Source organism: Ambystoma mexicanum, chromosome 2q (genome assembly GCF_040938575.1).
Source record: "Ambystoma mexicanum isolate Mex_15411 chromosome 2q, UKY_AmexF1_1, whole genome shotgun sequence".
In the NCBI taxonomy this organism is placed as follows: domain Eukaryota; kingdom Metazoa; phylum Chordata; class Amphibia; order Caudata; family Ambystomatidae; genus Ambystoma; species Ambystoma mexicanum.
This window is the reverse complement of record NC_090924.1, coordinates 540567956-540582497: the sequence shown is the minus strand read 5'-3', so window position 1 is coordinate 540582497 and position 14542 is coordinate 540567956. Positions and strand designations below refer to the sequence as shown.

At 45.0% G+C, this 14542-nt stretch overlaps 1 protein-coding gene across 2 annotated transcripts in view; it reads left to right on the top strand.

The window, feature by feature from the left end:
• Window positions 1-14542, top strand: part of DLEC1 (DLEC1 cilia and flagella associated protein) — a 1790999-nt gene that overhangs the window by 434672 nt on the left and 1341785 nt on the right. For both annotated transcript variants that reach the window (XM_069647686.1, XM_069647685.1), the window contains exon 10: window positions 6127-6300. In XM_069647686.1, the coding sequence (XP_069503787.1) occupies window positions 6127-6300 (174 nt within the window). The remainder of the gene's footprint in view (window positions 1-6126; window positions 6301-14542) is intronic.

Here is a 14542-nt window from a genome sequence, read left to right as displayed (position 1 = left end):
ATTTTGTAAATCTCTCAAAACACGTCTTTTTCAACACCTGACCAAGGACTACAGACCGACTACTGTGCTACTCTTAAGATGCCAGCTCAAACGGTGGCTACCCACACCCTGTACAGCACTCTGCTTCTCCCGACCTAGGTCCGCTCTTTTAACAATAAAATAAATAAAAAGTAATTGCATTGCTATTTCTCTTTGAGTAACACTGTGTTGTCTGCAAATCGCAAGAACTGAATGTCCGGGCCTCCCACCCTGGCCACATCCAGTTGCTGGCAAACTAGAAAATGAGCAAAATTATTCTGGAACTGGCTAAATAGGGTGGGAGCCATCCCATACGAATCCGAGTGATTTGCCCGCGGCTGAAATTACTGCGGGAAAATCGCTCGCATGAGAAAGGTGCGAACTACCAAAAGTTTGCACCTTTCTCATGCAAACACACTTACATGCTATGGGGGCTGCAGGCGTTTCCCCCGCAAATCCCGCTCACTATACGGGGGACACCCCTGCAGCCCCTGTTTTTATTTTTATTTTTGTTATTTTTTGCAGGTGTGTTGCAGGGATGTCCCCCGCAAAACCCTGCTCACTATACCACACAGTATAGTGAGCGGGGTGTTGCGGGGGACAGCCCCGCAGTCATTTTTTTTTTTTTTTTTTTTTTAGACTTACCTGCATTGCTACCACCAAAGGTTCGAACTTTTGGTGTTCGAACCTTTGGTGGTAGCATTTTTAGGACTTTTTGACCATGCGAACTTTTGCATGCGGTCAAAACGTCCTAAACCATCCCATACTACTGTATGACAGTCATCCCTGCAGAAAAGTAATGTAGGCCTCTCAAATGGTTTTCCTGGCCATGTTGTTGGACAGGCCTAACCCAAATATGCTATAATGTTACCACTTCCACCACATTCCAGAGGGGCGGGTGGAGGGGGCTATGTATCTAAATTAAAGGGTGGGGGGGTACACAGCCTCCAAATGAGTGCTGCTCGTCTGCACATCACGTGCTTTCACTTTATCCTTAACCCTAGACCATGACAGATACATGCACAATTTCCACTGCTTTTGGGGCTCTTGCTTCCTGGCAAAGCTCACACTGTATCGAAGATTGTTTCTTGACTATCGCATGTTAATTCAGTGTAAAGTTGTGTTGGCTTCTTGATTTAACCACTGTAGCGTGATGCTTTTGCCCCAGGCCTTTGATACATAATGCTCTTCAATCATATAGAGACCTCTGTGCTTAATGCTTTAAGCTATTGATTTGGACCATCCTTTTACGACCGTTTTTTGCACATTACTCTCTCACTAGGCTGTATTATTGATAAACCATTAGTATTTCTAATATTGTATCTTTTTTTCATTTGACTTTACTGCAGTCACATAAATCAGGTGGGGAGGGTTGAGTTGGATGCAGCTAGTACGGCGTTTGGTTCTGATGCATGACCGCAAGAGGATGCCGAGTTGTGGTTGGCTGGCTGCTGGGGGATGAATACTGATGGTGGGGGGCTCCCCTCAAGGTGGAAAGGTTTGGTTCGGGCACTGCCTGAGGTTGGCTGTGCAAGCCCTTGGTGCAGATTCAAGCGGGATGACAATCTCTTCCTTATACCATCCTCATTAACCACTTCCTTTATTTTTGTTAATTTGCACCACATGTACGTAGGGCATTAGTCCTTGACCAGCCTATTTATCTAGACCGTTAAAGAAGACACGCCCCCATCCATTGGGATGACCCTGGTCAGCCATGCCCACAACATATGCAGGATAGCCCAAGCTCATCTCAAGCTCCTCCTGCACCCAGACTTTAAATATATATTTAATATACAGCAATCGCCACCACCTTTGTACATGCCTGCTCTTGCTTTGCACCAGCTTTTACTTCTGCACTTCTCGTTTCTTATAAGACAGCATTTTCTGGCCAGTCTATCGTACTAATGCACTGCTGTCCTGGGCAGGACTTAATGATCCTTAAAGCAGACAAGGTTGGCACGCGTTTGAGACCTCTGTGCTGAGCTAACGCAGTATAAAAAACGAATATAATCTTTCTCTTACCACATTGCCATCATGAAGCATCTCTAGTCTCTCCAAGTACCCTTTTCTCAGGCCTTCCCTCCTTCGAAACGCCCACAATTCCGTGTTCACAGAATCAAGTCAATTTCAGATCTACACATCTTTTCTTTCTTTTTCTTGATCGCAATTGGGATTTTTGTGCTGGGCAGGATGGAAATAGTGCAAGTAAAGTCTACAAAGAATTAAAGGCTGATTGGAATGCATGCACGGGAGGTCAGATGCTGAAAGCAAAACATGTTATCTAATGTATTTCACTCTATTGTGCTGAAACAACACTATAAGCCTTCATATGTGTGTGCTATTCCTACAGTTTACAAATGGGGCCCTCACTTTGTTGGAAGGTTATAGATTTGCATGGAACCTAAAGCATGCTGGCAAAAGCTGACTAGAGCAGCTGCTACATGTTTCCTAGCGGTAGATGGTAAGGCATGAATTCTGCTTAAATGTTTCTCCACTCGAAATGGGCATGCTATTTCATCTTCCTGTTATAACTAGCACGTTTACATGTATGTTGATACCCCCTTTACATGGGCATGACTGGCAAACTGGTGCAAGATCTTGGTCAGCACAATGTACCCATCATCAGGCAAACAATTATCAAGCAGTACATGCCTTCCTACACATGATCTCATATATCATATATGCCTGTATTCTATTTTGAAATGATGCAATCCTACTTTAGGTAGGAAACTGAATGTTAGGGGTTACACAGTTCTGCTGTACATCGGTTACAGCCCGGGTAATTGGGACTTTAAGGTGTGTTGCATCATTGGTGACATGGTGGATGGTACCGAGATCAAAAGCATTTTATGCGCCTTCTTAGCAGGCTATGCAAACTGCAGGTTTCCAATTCAGCTGCTCATTTAAAATGTTAAAGCATTTGATCAGCCACCAGAGGCTAATGGATAGCTCGCCTATTAACAGCCATGCGATGACGGCCACTTCAGCATGCATGTTTCTTCTTTATGGGGCCAGCATATATTTCCGCGTATAAATGTAAAATGCAATGAACAACTGCAGAAACCAAAGTTGTTAGCTTTGCCAATGCTTGTTTTGGTTAGAGCCAGCAAGACAAGAAGCCTGTTTGCAGTAAGCAGTCATTGAACATGCCAAAACATTGTATGCAGATAGTGGACTTTTCAGTATTAAATGTACGATTACCTCTGATTGCACACACTGTTTAGAGGTTCAGAGGGGCCGGTTCTGTGACAGAGGAATCAATAGAACACACAAGAAGTAGAAGTGCATCACCTTTATTAACCTGGCCTGTATGGGTGTGGTTAATGCCTATTGGTGCCTATAGGTGCTGGAGAATCCAATTAGAAATAAGCAAGGACACTGGGCCTCATTACGATTTTGGCAATGCAGGACGTTACCTCTTTTTTTGGCGGAAGTACCACTGGTGGCATAACCTAGTGGTAATTCATCCACTTTTCCTCCAAAAAGCAGCAGATCTACATCCAGCTTGATGCTGGAGGTAAAGCTTTCAATTTTTACTACTATGGACTCGCGAAAATGGGGATTTACACCGCCGACCACCACCTGTAATCCCATAGTAAACCCACAGGACCAAGTGGTGGTAACGGTAATTCCATTTGGTGGTATCTCAGAGGATTTACCACCGAAATACCACCAAAACTCATAATAAGGCCCACTTTGTTGAAGGTTTCATGATGGGTCAACTCAAGTTCTGAAAGGTCTAAATAAAGGAATAGCAATCCCCACAGGGCTCCCCAATCTAGTATACAGTCTCGGGGATATCGTGCTAAAACCTCTTCTTGGCCAATTGAGTCTCTGGGATATAGAACCTCTCTGATTTCTTGGCACTCCTACCAGCGGCTATTTTTTCCCCCCATGCTTTGAGTTTGCCCTCCTGGACCAGTCAGATATCCCCGAATTACAGCAAACATATAGTGTTCCTTGGTCAGGTTGCCTTCTTGAGACAATTATGAAACCTCTTCCTGGTGTACTTGTAAACCTTTTACAAATCCTGCTGTGGCCACGACCTATGTGGCTAAAAGGTCTGGGCTGGTATTTCTTCATACCAGCTTCTCCTCCTCCTTGCACCTGCGCCTCAGCTCACACTGCTTTTGTCCCCAGTCTGGGCCAACGAATGCAGAGCCTTAATATCTTTTGCAGCATGCATGAATAGACTGATTTCTCAATAAATGTGTTGATTGGGGAGTCCCCAGTTTCTCCTTTGTCTTATACCAGGATTGGTTATTCCCACTGCAGGCATGGGCTCTCCCTCCCATTTCTTTTCTTTCTTCCAATACTGTTTGCCAGCTGTAGCGTATCATTGTTTCCCCACTGGTAATTCTGCCTAAATAGTGTTGCAGTAGCAGCAGCCGAGAGCTTAAAGGAGCTGTCTGATCATTTGCAGTCCGACTGAAGGGAAGGTTTGTCTTCTCGGCTCTGCAGCGCAAAGCCAGGACCCTCCACCCGCTCTGCACCAAACATCTGTATGCTTGGAGCTTGATGAGGGTTTTCCTTCCGGCTTCAAGTGAAAAAGGAGTTTTTTTAAAATTCGGAAAAAAAGAGATTTATTTAGAAAGATCGATCTGTGACCACACAGAGCGGTTTTTCTAAATCGCACTGTCATGCTGAGACTGCCAGTAATTACCACGGCCACACTTCCTAAATAAGGTGTTTCGTGGATCTCAGAGTGCAGAGATTGTGCCCACTCTGGGGAAATATCCCACTGTGCTTATTTAGTAACTCCTCGCATTTTAAGCACTGAATCGTATCTACGTTAGGTGTCATGGAATAAGGAAATTTGGGCAGGAGGAGTGGCAGTAGTATCTAATGTGACTTTGTTACAGTTCAGAATATCAGACAACAATGATCTTGATTGCCTCTCCATGGGTGAGGCAGAATGGGTTGCCTGATATCTGTCATATATATCATTGTTTTCATATGTTAGGCTACAGAGCAGGCAATGTCTTCTAATGGTATTTGAGGATGAATATTTCACCACAATGCTGCATTGGTGGCCTTGCGCCTGTAGTACTTCAATTTAGATATTTGAATTTACATGATGACCATATGGAAATTCTAAAAGTCATTAGGCTGTCCAGGCGAACGTGCTACATACACCCTGTAATAGAAGAGATTCTGTATGCAGGAGCTTGGTAAAGGGAGTGATTCTTTTGCTAGTTGAGAAAAAGCGATTGCCACTCTTCATCTGTCACCACTTGCAGCTTGCATGATCTTCGATCTGTAATTTCCTGGTGGGGCTGAAAGAGTGTTTGCTACTGGTGTGGAGGCCTACCCTTTCATGACAATATTGTCTCCAAATATATGGGTAGTGTTCAAGCAGGCCATCTCGGATATGATGTGATCAAAATAGTACGCTGTGCCCCTAGGACTCCCAAGACCTCATTTACTTGAGGGAGCAGGAGAAAAGAAGCAATTGGAGCACAGTTGAGAAATGGGCCTTCATAATGTGGAAAGCAGCCACATGGGGCTCCAGTTTGGAAGTAAAAGTCACATACGCAGTATTTCAAAATATTGCATGTTTTCCTCTCCTACGCAAGAAGAGGTTTATAATTGAAAGTCGACAGCACCAGCTGCTTTTATGTGGAGGAAATTTCCTCCACTCAACAGCATTACTGCATAGGTTATTTCCCATGCGGTATATACCGCATGCACTAATGTTGCATTTCCCCAGTGGACACCAAAATGGGGAATAGCTAAGGAGTCTACATATGAATATGAGGAGCATACCCTCCCAGCAAACGTATTGCAACAGGTGAGTAGCTTTTACATTAGTGTTTTCTGGGTTTGGATCGACTTGGTCGAAAATATGTGACCTCTTCACATTTGACAGAATTCTTCTTTGTCGAAAATGCAGCAGGTGACCCCCGCAGCCCCACCCGATTCCCTCACCCCACCCCATAAATATGTAACCGAATTTCGACCAAAAGAACGATCTAAAAAATGAGGTCAAAAGTAAAAGGTCCAATGTTTTTCGACCAAGTATGCTAATACCGTTTTCTGCACTCTATATTCGGAACATGTGCAATACGTATTTGCATCTCAGCGTGTCTCCATTGTTTTCCTGTGCAGGAAAGTTTCCAGGCGAAGGAGGAATGGTAGCTCCTGGAATGAGCTGCCACTACACTGTGAGATTTGTCCCGCATTCATTAGCAGATTTTGAGGATTTTATTTTGGTGGAGACTCAAGCGCCTTACCCTCTTCTAGTGCCCATAGAAGCCAGGAGGCCGCCTCCGGCATTGCACTGTAAGTACTGTCTGACCTTTTGAAGTGGTCTATTATGAATGAGGGCTTTTCATTGGTTGAGCCACTCGTGTGCAATTTTCTCGTGCATAAATGATGGAATGACCCAGTAAATGTTTTTGATCAGCCTTTTAAAAGAATTGATGCTTTGAACGATTAACATTCAGAAAGAGAAGTATTCTGTTTGTCCTGCGTATACACGTTTTCTTGCCTCCTGACCCGTTAAAGACGAACCAAAAGCAAGTAAGGCGCGAGAAGAGGAAATAAGACACCATCTTAAAATAGAAACTGTTGAAAGAATTAATAGTTGCATTTCATGTGTCATCATATAATCCATGCCCATCCCAGTAATTATTCAGTGCATGTCTAGATGCATAATTAACCTTTTTTTTTTTTTTATAACGCACATAATACCGGAGACCAGTTTCTAAACGCGGGATCCAACAATACTATACATCATAGCAAATAAGGTAATATGTATAAGTACCAATAGGCCCTTTTTAAGGTCCTTTTTGCACAGGCTTGTTGTGAGGTCGATATAATCACTAACCTTATGGTGACCCACCCCAAAAGGGAAGTCAAACCTCTCTTAAAATGATAGTGACAGAGAAGCCCGGTTTAACCCTATGAAGGGAGGGAGTGGTGTAGGCTGACGCAAAGGTACAATGAGTCCACAGACTTATCCATAGAAAATACAGCCCACTGATCTATTGAAAAGTATACACATTTATTATGTCATACATAAATAGACTTCTTTTAGATAAATAAGTACTAGAAACAAACCACATGGTATAAAAAAGTAGCATATTATATAAGCAGTAAATGTCATAAAGACACACCACTAATGTATTGTAGGTTCACTACATAGAAGTAGGCACAATACATATAAAGGCAAGTGGTGGAAAGAAATGAGAACTAGACAGTAAAACAGTTAGTATGGGCATGCAGGATACCAATGCCAACAATTACAGAGTCACATAATTTCTAGACTACTGGGATATTGTATTTAATAAAATACAAATGCATATATCGCAGGCAATAATGGTCCTAGAGGGCTGAAAAAAACTCTTAACACACAGCCAGAAGCCACCAAAACACAAGATATATTTTTGCAAGAATGACAATGTTATTACACTTCAGCGAAAAAGTACAGTGTGCAGTTACAGTGCATTCTCATTTGAAGAAGAGGGGAGTATGAGCTAAAATTCTAGTCGTTGGCTTTAACACTCACTAGACACAAACTGGATGCAGGACAAATGGCCATAGGCAGTTAAGTGCCCAGGAAGTCATTGTAGAAGAGTTTCAGGTGAGTAGAAAGTGCCCATAGAAATCAACGGGGAAAAGGCAATAGGCAATCCGCCTGCATACGAAAATACAGGAATGTCCCATTTCTTGCCCACACTTGCAGATACGGTGGCACCCCAGGAAAGACCATCAGGGACCCCAATGAAGGGTTGTACAGGTTGGTTTGAGAACCAGGAGTTCCAGAAGAAGATTCAGCATAGCAGTAGAAGCCCCAATGGAAACCAATCGGAAAATGCGGTTGAGACCCACCTGCGACTTTGAACCTCTGAGACCCTTCAGGGTGAGTATCTCGAATAACCCCTGTGAGAAACCTGAAGGTGTCTCCCTGGCTAAACCCTGGGGATCTGTCATCCAGGTGGCCAAGACACGGCCATCGCTATTGGATCCAATTCCTGGGGATGGACTAGTGAGGGGAGGATAACCTGGATTGGGGGTCCTCATGGAGTGGGAGTGGGACACTGATGGGTGAGACGCGCTATCCCCCTTCTTTCAACACCTTTTCCCCATCCTACCACGTAGGACATTCAAAACCACTGCCCCTCCTCCCCTTTTCTAACACAAATACTTTCATACAACACACCAGAGAATGGACTAACACCAGAGCTGTTTACCTGACATGTCCCAATAGAAGGGTCAGGCAAAGTCATGCAATTGATCAGAATCACACACACCTGACAGCCCTTTCCCTTGCCCACAGGGATAAAAGGTGGAGCAAGAGAGCACAGTACAAGCAAGGCAGACCGCACAACGAGACAGCTATCCAGACCCAGTGTTACTCAGAAACCTGTGCAGTTCCCTTAGGGACCACTGCAAAAAGTTTAAGACTACAAGTGTTGGCAGTAAACCCAATTGGTAGCAGTCTGTACCACTCAGATTTACCTGGTAGCTGTGGCTGAGCAGTCGGACTTCTCTCAAGAAGAGTTAGGCAGTATATAGAGTATACACATTAGTTGCCAAAATACAGTAGCACAAGCAAACACTGACCAGAGCTTTGGTATAAAAGTATATAATTATTTATTTAAAAACACACTTGTAAAAATACACTGGCACTAATATGTCAAGCAAGTTCAAACACAGTCACTAGAAATATATGCTTCGAATGGATTGTGTCCTCCCACGTATCACGTATTCCTCATCTTGTGATAATTTGTTATCTCCAGCTTCGCTGCTTCGGAAAAAAAAATTCTCGCCAGAGGGCGCTGTGCTCGAGGTCGTGACGTCGATTGTCCCTCTACGGACTCTGTACTCTGTCGACGCCACAAATGGTATAAATAGCTCGAGCCGCGCCCGTTGCTTCAGTTCCGTTTTTCCGATCGCTTCGCTATCGAGAACGGCGCGCTTCTATTTTCTGTGAAGAAAATGTCGTCATCTTCAACTCCTTCGACACCCAAGACGGGGTTCAAGAAGTGTGTAGAATGCGGATCTAAAATGTCGATCACCGATCCCCACCGGATTTGTCTCTGGTGTCTCGGTTCCAGTCACCGAACCGACGACCGCGGGTCCTGTCAATCCATGACCAAGAAAGCTCTTCGTGAGAGGAGAGGTAAATTGTCGGTGGGGAGGGAAGCCTTGAAGAAGGCTATGTCAAAAAGACATAAGAAAGCGACTGATTCGAAGGAATCAGATCACCATAGGCACTCAAAGAGATCTCGATCTAGGAGTAGATCAAGACACTCTTCGTCATCATCTAAAAAAAATGAAGAGGAGACATAGATCTCCCTCATCATCTTCTTCTTCAGAGTCGACCGAAGAAATTCGATGTCCTACTAAATCGGATTCTCCCAGTAAGAGGGAAGAATTCCACAAAAAGATGATGGAGGTTTTCGAGAACGCGGCCCCGACCCCCTCGAAAGACCCTCGAAAAAGCCATACCCCTAAAGTCGCTCCATTGGACGACAAAGGGAAATCCAAGACTACCATAGCAAAGACCGGTAGCGTCCAATCTAAAAGAACTCGAGTCGACGTAAATCCGTCGAAGACTCTTCGAGAGTCGAGCACTTCTCCAGTGCCATGCAAAAAACACAAGCCGTCGAAGACTTCGACGAATTCGTCGACGCCCTCGGCGTCAATAGTTTCGACTTCAAAACCAAAAACATCCTCAACGCCAGTATCGAAGTCATCTTCGAAGTCTTCAAAGACTCCTTCGACAATTTCGAAGGATTTATCAATTCCTTCGACACGGATAGTAGAGGAAGAAAGGAGATTCACTCCATTGCCCAGATCAGACTTTTTCAAGTCTATGTCTGCAGTTTATGAAGAATCTGCTTCTGAAGAGGACGAAGTTACTCCTCTTGGAGTTTCTTATGGTACAAGACAAGTTCCTGAGGAACTTATTGATCAGGAATCTAGAATGAGAGACCTGAGTGATACTCTACATTCTGCCAGTGGAATTGACACATCCCCAGAATTAGAGTTCGCCAGACCTGATCCTGCAGAGCATGCCGATGCTGGGTACAGGGGTCTTATGACCAGGGTAATTGAGTATATGGGTTGGGGTAATACTCCACCCATTTTTGAACAAGATGACATGACGGATATAATCGTCAAGGGACCTCAGAAAGATCCTGTTCTCCCTTTCCACAAGGCCCTTCAAAGGACTGTGGAGAAAAACTGGGAGAAACCAGAGAGTATTGCTGCTGCAGATAGCACTTTTCCCAAAAAATATAGACCAGCTGGAACGGATCCTGAATATTTGAATAAACATCCAACTCCAGAGAGGTTAGTCATTCAGGCAGCATCCACTTCAAAACAAACTGCTTATCCAACTATCCCTCCAGATAGAGAAGATAAAAAAGTTGATGCCTGGGCACGTAAAGTTTTCACGTCAGGCAGTATGGCACTTAAGTCGGCAAATGTTACCTGTACCCTAGCCAGGTTTACCCATACCCTGTGGGACTGTATTTCAGCAGCGGCTGATCATATTCTGGAAGGCGAGGAAAGGGAAGGCTTCCTGAATATAGTCAAAGACGGAAAGGAGGCAATGGGGGAATGTCCCCAGTCTGGACTGGATACTGCTGATAGTATCAGCAGATCCATGGCCGCAAACGTTGTGCTACGCAGATTTGCGTGGTTGAGGAAATTGGGGTTTGCACCAGACGTGCAACCCAGACTCCTCAACATACTCCTCAACATAGCTCGAGGCTCTTTGGCAGAAAGGCTGATGAAAGCCTAGAAAAACTTCAGACCTCGAAAGCGGCAGCTATATCACTTAGTGCCTCTTTGCGCCAGCCTCTAAAACCCTATTCCAGCTCATCTTCCTGGAGGGTTCGTTCTTTTCGATACTACTCCTCTTTTGGTAGAGTAAGAGGACAGGCTTCTCAAAGGGACAAAAGAAACTTCCCTCGTGGAGCACGAGTAAGAGGTGCAAAATCCCCCTCAGGAGCGGTATCTGTATCCTCAGCCACTCCTGCAGCCGTCCCAAAATCCCTCTGAGACCTTGTTGCACAAAACACCAGTGGGAGGCAGGATCTCTCAGCATCTGAAGGAATGGCGGGGCATCACCTCAAATGCTTGGGCACTGGAAACAGTAGCCCAAGGTTACTGCCTCCCCTTCCAAAAAAGGCCTCAATCACCCACCGGGAGCCAATTCCACCAAAATTCCGGATCCGCTCCTGTTGCAGGAAATCTTAACCCTGCTAGAGAAAGGTGCCATTGAACTGGTACCTGTAGCAGAGAGGAACAGGGGTTGGTACTCCCCATATTTTCTCATCCCAAAAAAGGACTGAGACCCATCTTGGACTTGAGAAACTTAAACAAGTTCCTCAGGAAGGACAAGTTCAAGATGGTGACTCTTTCTCAGATCCTTCAGGCTCTCCAACTCCAAGATTGGTTGGTATCATTGGACCGTCCGGATGCTTACTTTCATGTGCCAATTCATCCAAAACACAGAGTACCTAAGGTTCGCAATTGGCAATTCTCATTATCAGTTTCGAGTTCTGCCATTCGGGTTGACCTCCGCCCCGAGGGTTTTCACCAAACTGTTGGCGGTTGTGGCAGCAAGTCTCAGGAGAGGGGGCATTCACATCTACCGATTGGTTGATCAGAGCAAGTTCTCCAGAACAAGCTCAGGAACACCTTTCGATCACCTGCCACTTCCTCCACAAATTGGGCTTCTCCCTCAATTTCAAGAAGTTCCACATGATAACCCACATGATACCATCCCAGAAGCTCCAGTTTATCGGAGCAGTCTTGGACACTTCCTCGGGAAAAGCCTCGCCTCCCGAGGTGAGAGCTCTCCACATCCAGCAGATGGTAACAAAATTCCAGAATTCCCAAGGTCTACCGGCCTTCGATTTTCTCAGGTTGCTTGGCCTCATGGCAGCCTGCATTTTCCTAGTACCAGAGGCCAGGTTGAGAATGAGATCCCTTCAATGGGCACTCAGAACTCAGTGGTCCCAGTTCTCAGGGAATATGTCGGATCTTCTGCAAGTCCAGAGCGCAGTTTCTCAGGATCTTCTATGGTGGGCTTGTAACGACAACATTCTCAAGCGAGAGTCTTTTTGGCAACCATGGCTGGAGATAACAGTAGTGACGGACGCCTCACTCATGGGGTGGGGAGCACACACCAACGATCTGACAATCAGCGGTCGTTGGTCTCCATCAGAGTCCAAACTACACATCAACCTTTTGGAGCTGAGGGCAATCAGACTAGCTCTGAAGGCCTTTCTGCCCTCTGTACAGGGAAAGAATGTCCTGATAATGACAGACAACACGGTGGCCATGTACTACCTCAACAAAAGAGGAGGAGTAGGGTCACTACCACTGTGCAGAGAGGCAATGCAGCTATGGTTCTGGGCAATACGAGAAGGAATCTCTCTATCAACAATTCACCTAGCCGGAGAGAAGAACACGGCGGCTGACGCTCTGAGCAGCCAGAGCACAGTCTCTCACGAGTGGGAGATAGCTCAGGAAGTCCTTCTGGAGATCTTCGCCCTTTGGGGAACCCCTCAAGTGTATCTGTTCACCACCACGATCAACCGGAAGTGAGATCAGTACTGCTCAAGGGAATTTCCTCAAAGAGGAGCTCTGGGAGACGCATTCATAGTGGAGTGGAATTTTCCACTGCTGTACGCGTTTCCCCCAGCCCCCGTGATTCCTCAAGTAATCAGGAGGTTGAGAAAGTTCAGGAAAACCATGATCCTAATTGCCCCGGATTGGGCCAGGAGGACGTGGTACCAGGACCTTCTGGACATGTCCATCTGCCCTCCAATACGTCTTCCGCAAAGAGAGGATCTTCTCTCGCAAGAGGAAGGTCGGGTTCTCCATCCAGAGGTCAAGACACTCAACCTTCACGCATGGATTGGGATCTTCCGGATGACGTAATGAAAATCTTGCTTTCGGCCAGAAGACCAGCAACAAAATCTATGTTCCAATGTCACTGGAACAGGTTTAGTAACTGGTGCTACGACAAGGATGTGGACCCTTTTCAGTGTGGCACCCCAATGGTGCTTTCTTTTCTATTACATCTAGCTAATCTGGGGCTCCAGATAGGAACAATCAAAGTATACCTTGCTGCGCTGTCCATTTTCAAGCGCTCCTCGGAAGAGGTTTAAAATTTCAAAATACCGTTAATCATTCAATTCTTAAAAGGGCTTACTAATGTATACCCTCCAGTACATTTTCATGTACCAACTTGGGATTTAAATTTAGTACTAACATTCTTGACTTGCATACCTTTTGAGCCTCTGCATTCATGTCCATTGAGGCTTTTAACTCTAAAAACTGTCCTCCTTGTGGCACTATCATCAGCCCGCAGGGTTAGTGAACTTCAGGCTCTCTCATGCAAACCACCATATACTATTTTTCATAAGGAAGTCCTTAAGGTTAAACCTTCGTACTTACCAAAAGTAGTCTCGGACTTCCATTTGTCACAAAAAATAGTACTACCAACTTTTTATACTCCTCCTCATCTGGGCAAGGAAGAGGAGAGATTACATAGACTAGATCCCAAGAGGGCTCTTAGTTTTTACATCTCAAGGATGGCTAAATTGAGACAAGATGACCAACTATTCGTGGGTTATACTGGTCATAAATTAGGCTTATCTGTAACAAAACAGACCATTTCCCGCTGGATCATATTAGCCATAGTTGAATGCTACAGATCAGCAGGAAAAGAACCACCAGATGGTCTTCGTGCCCATTCTACAAGGGGAATGGCTACTTCTGTGGCTCTAAAGAGGGGAGTCCCGGCAGCAGATATTTGTGCAGCTGCAACCTTGAAAACAATGCATACTTTTGTTAAACATTATTGTTTGGATACTGCCTCCTCTAATGAGGGTTTATTTGCCAAGGCAGTTCTGCATTCTGTCCACGAAAACTGAAATTAGTACTCCCGCCTCCAAAATTGTTACTACTATGGGAGCCTATCACAAGATGAGGAATACGTGGGAGGACACAATCCATTCGAAGAACAAGTTACTTACCAACTGTAACGTTCTTTCGACTGGATGTTCCTCCCACGTATTCCTCATCGACCCTCCCATCCTACCCCACAGTACAGTTTACGTTTTCTTACACTTTCCTCTCACAAAGAATGTATCGGTCATGGGGCACGCCTGGGTGTTCCTCCTATATGTTTCATCGAAAAAACAGAACTGAAGCAACGGGCGCGGTTAGAGCCATTTATACCATTGCTGACGTCGACAGAGTACGGAGTCCGTCGAGGGACAATCGACGTCATGACCTTGAGCACAGCATCCTCTGCCGAGAAAGATTTTTTCCGAAGCAGCAAAGCTGGAGATAACGAATTATCACAAGATGAGGAATATGTGGGAGGAACATCCAGTCGAAAGAACGTTACAGTTGGTAAGAACTTGTTCACCTCCCTGATTATTTATACGACAAGTCTTAGGAAAAGAACACCGCTTATTATCAACATAGAGGTGAGCGCTTAACCAGATGGCACTCCACTAATTATTTAAAAAGGAAGAGAAAAGGTAGA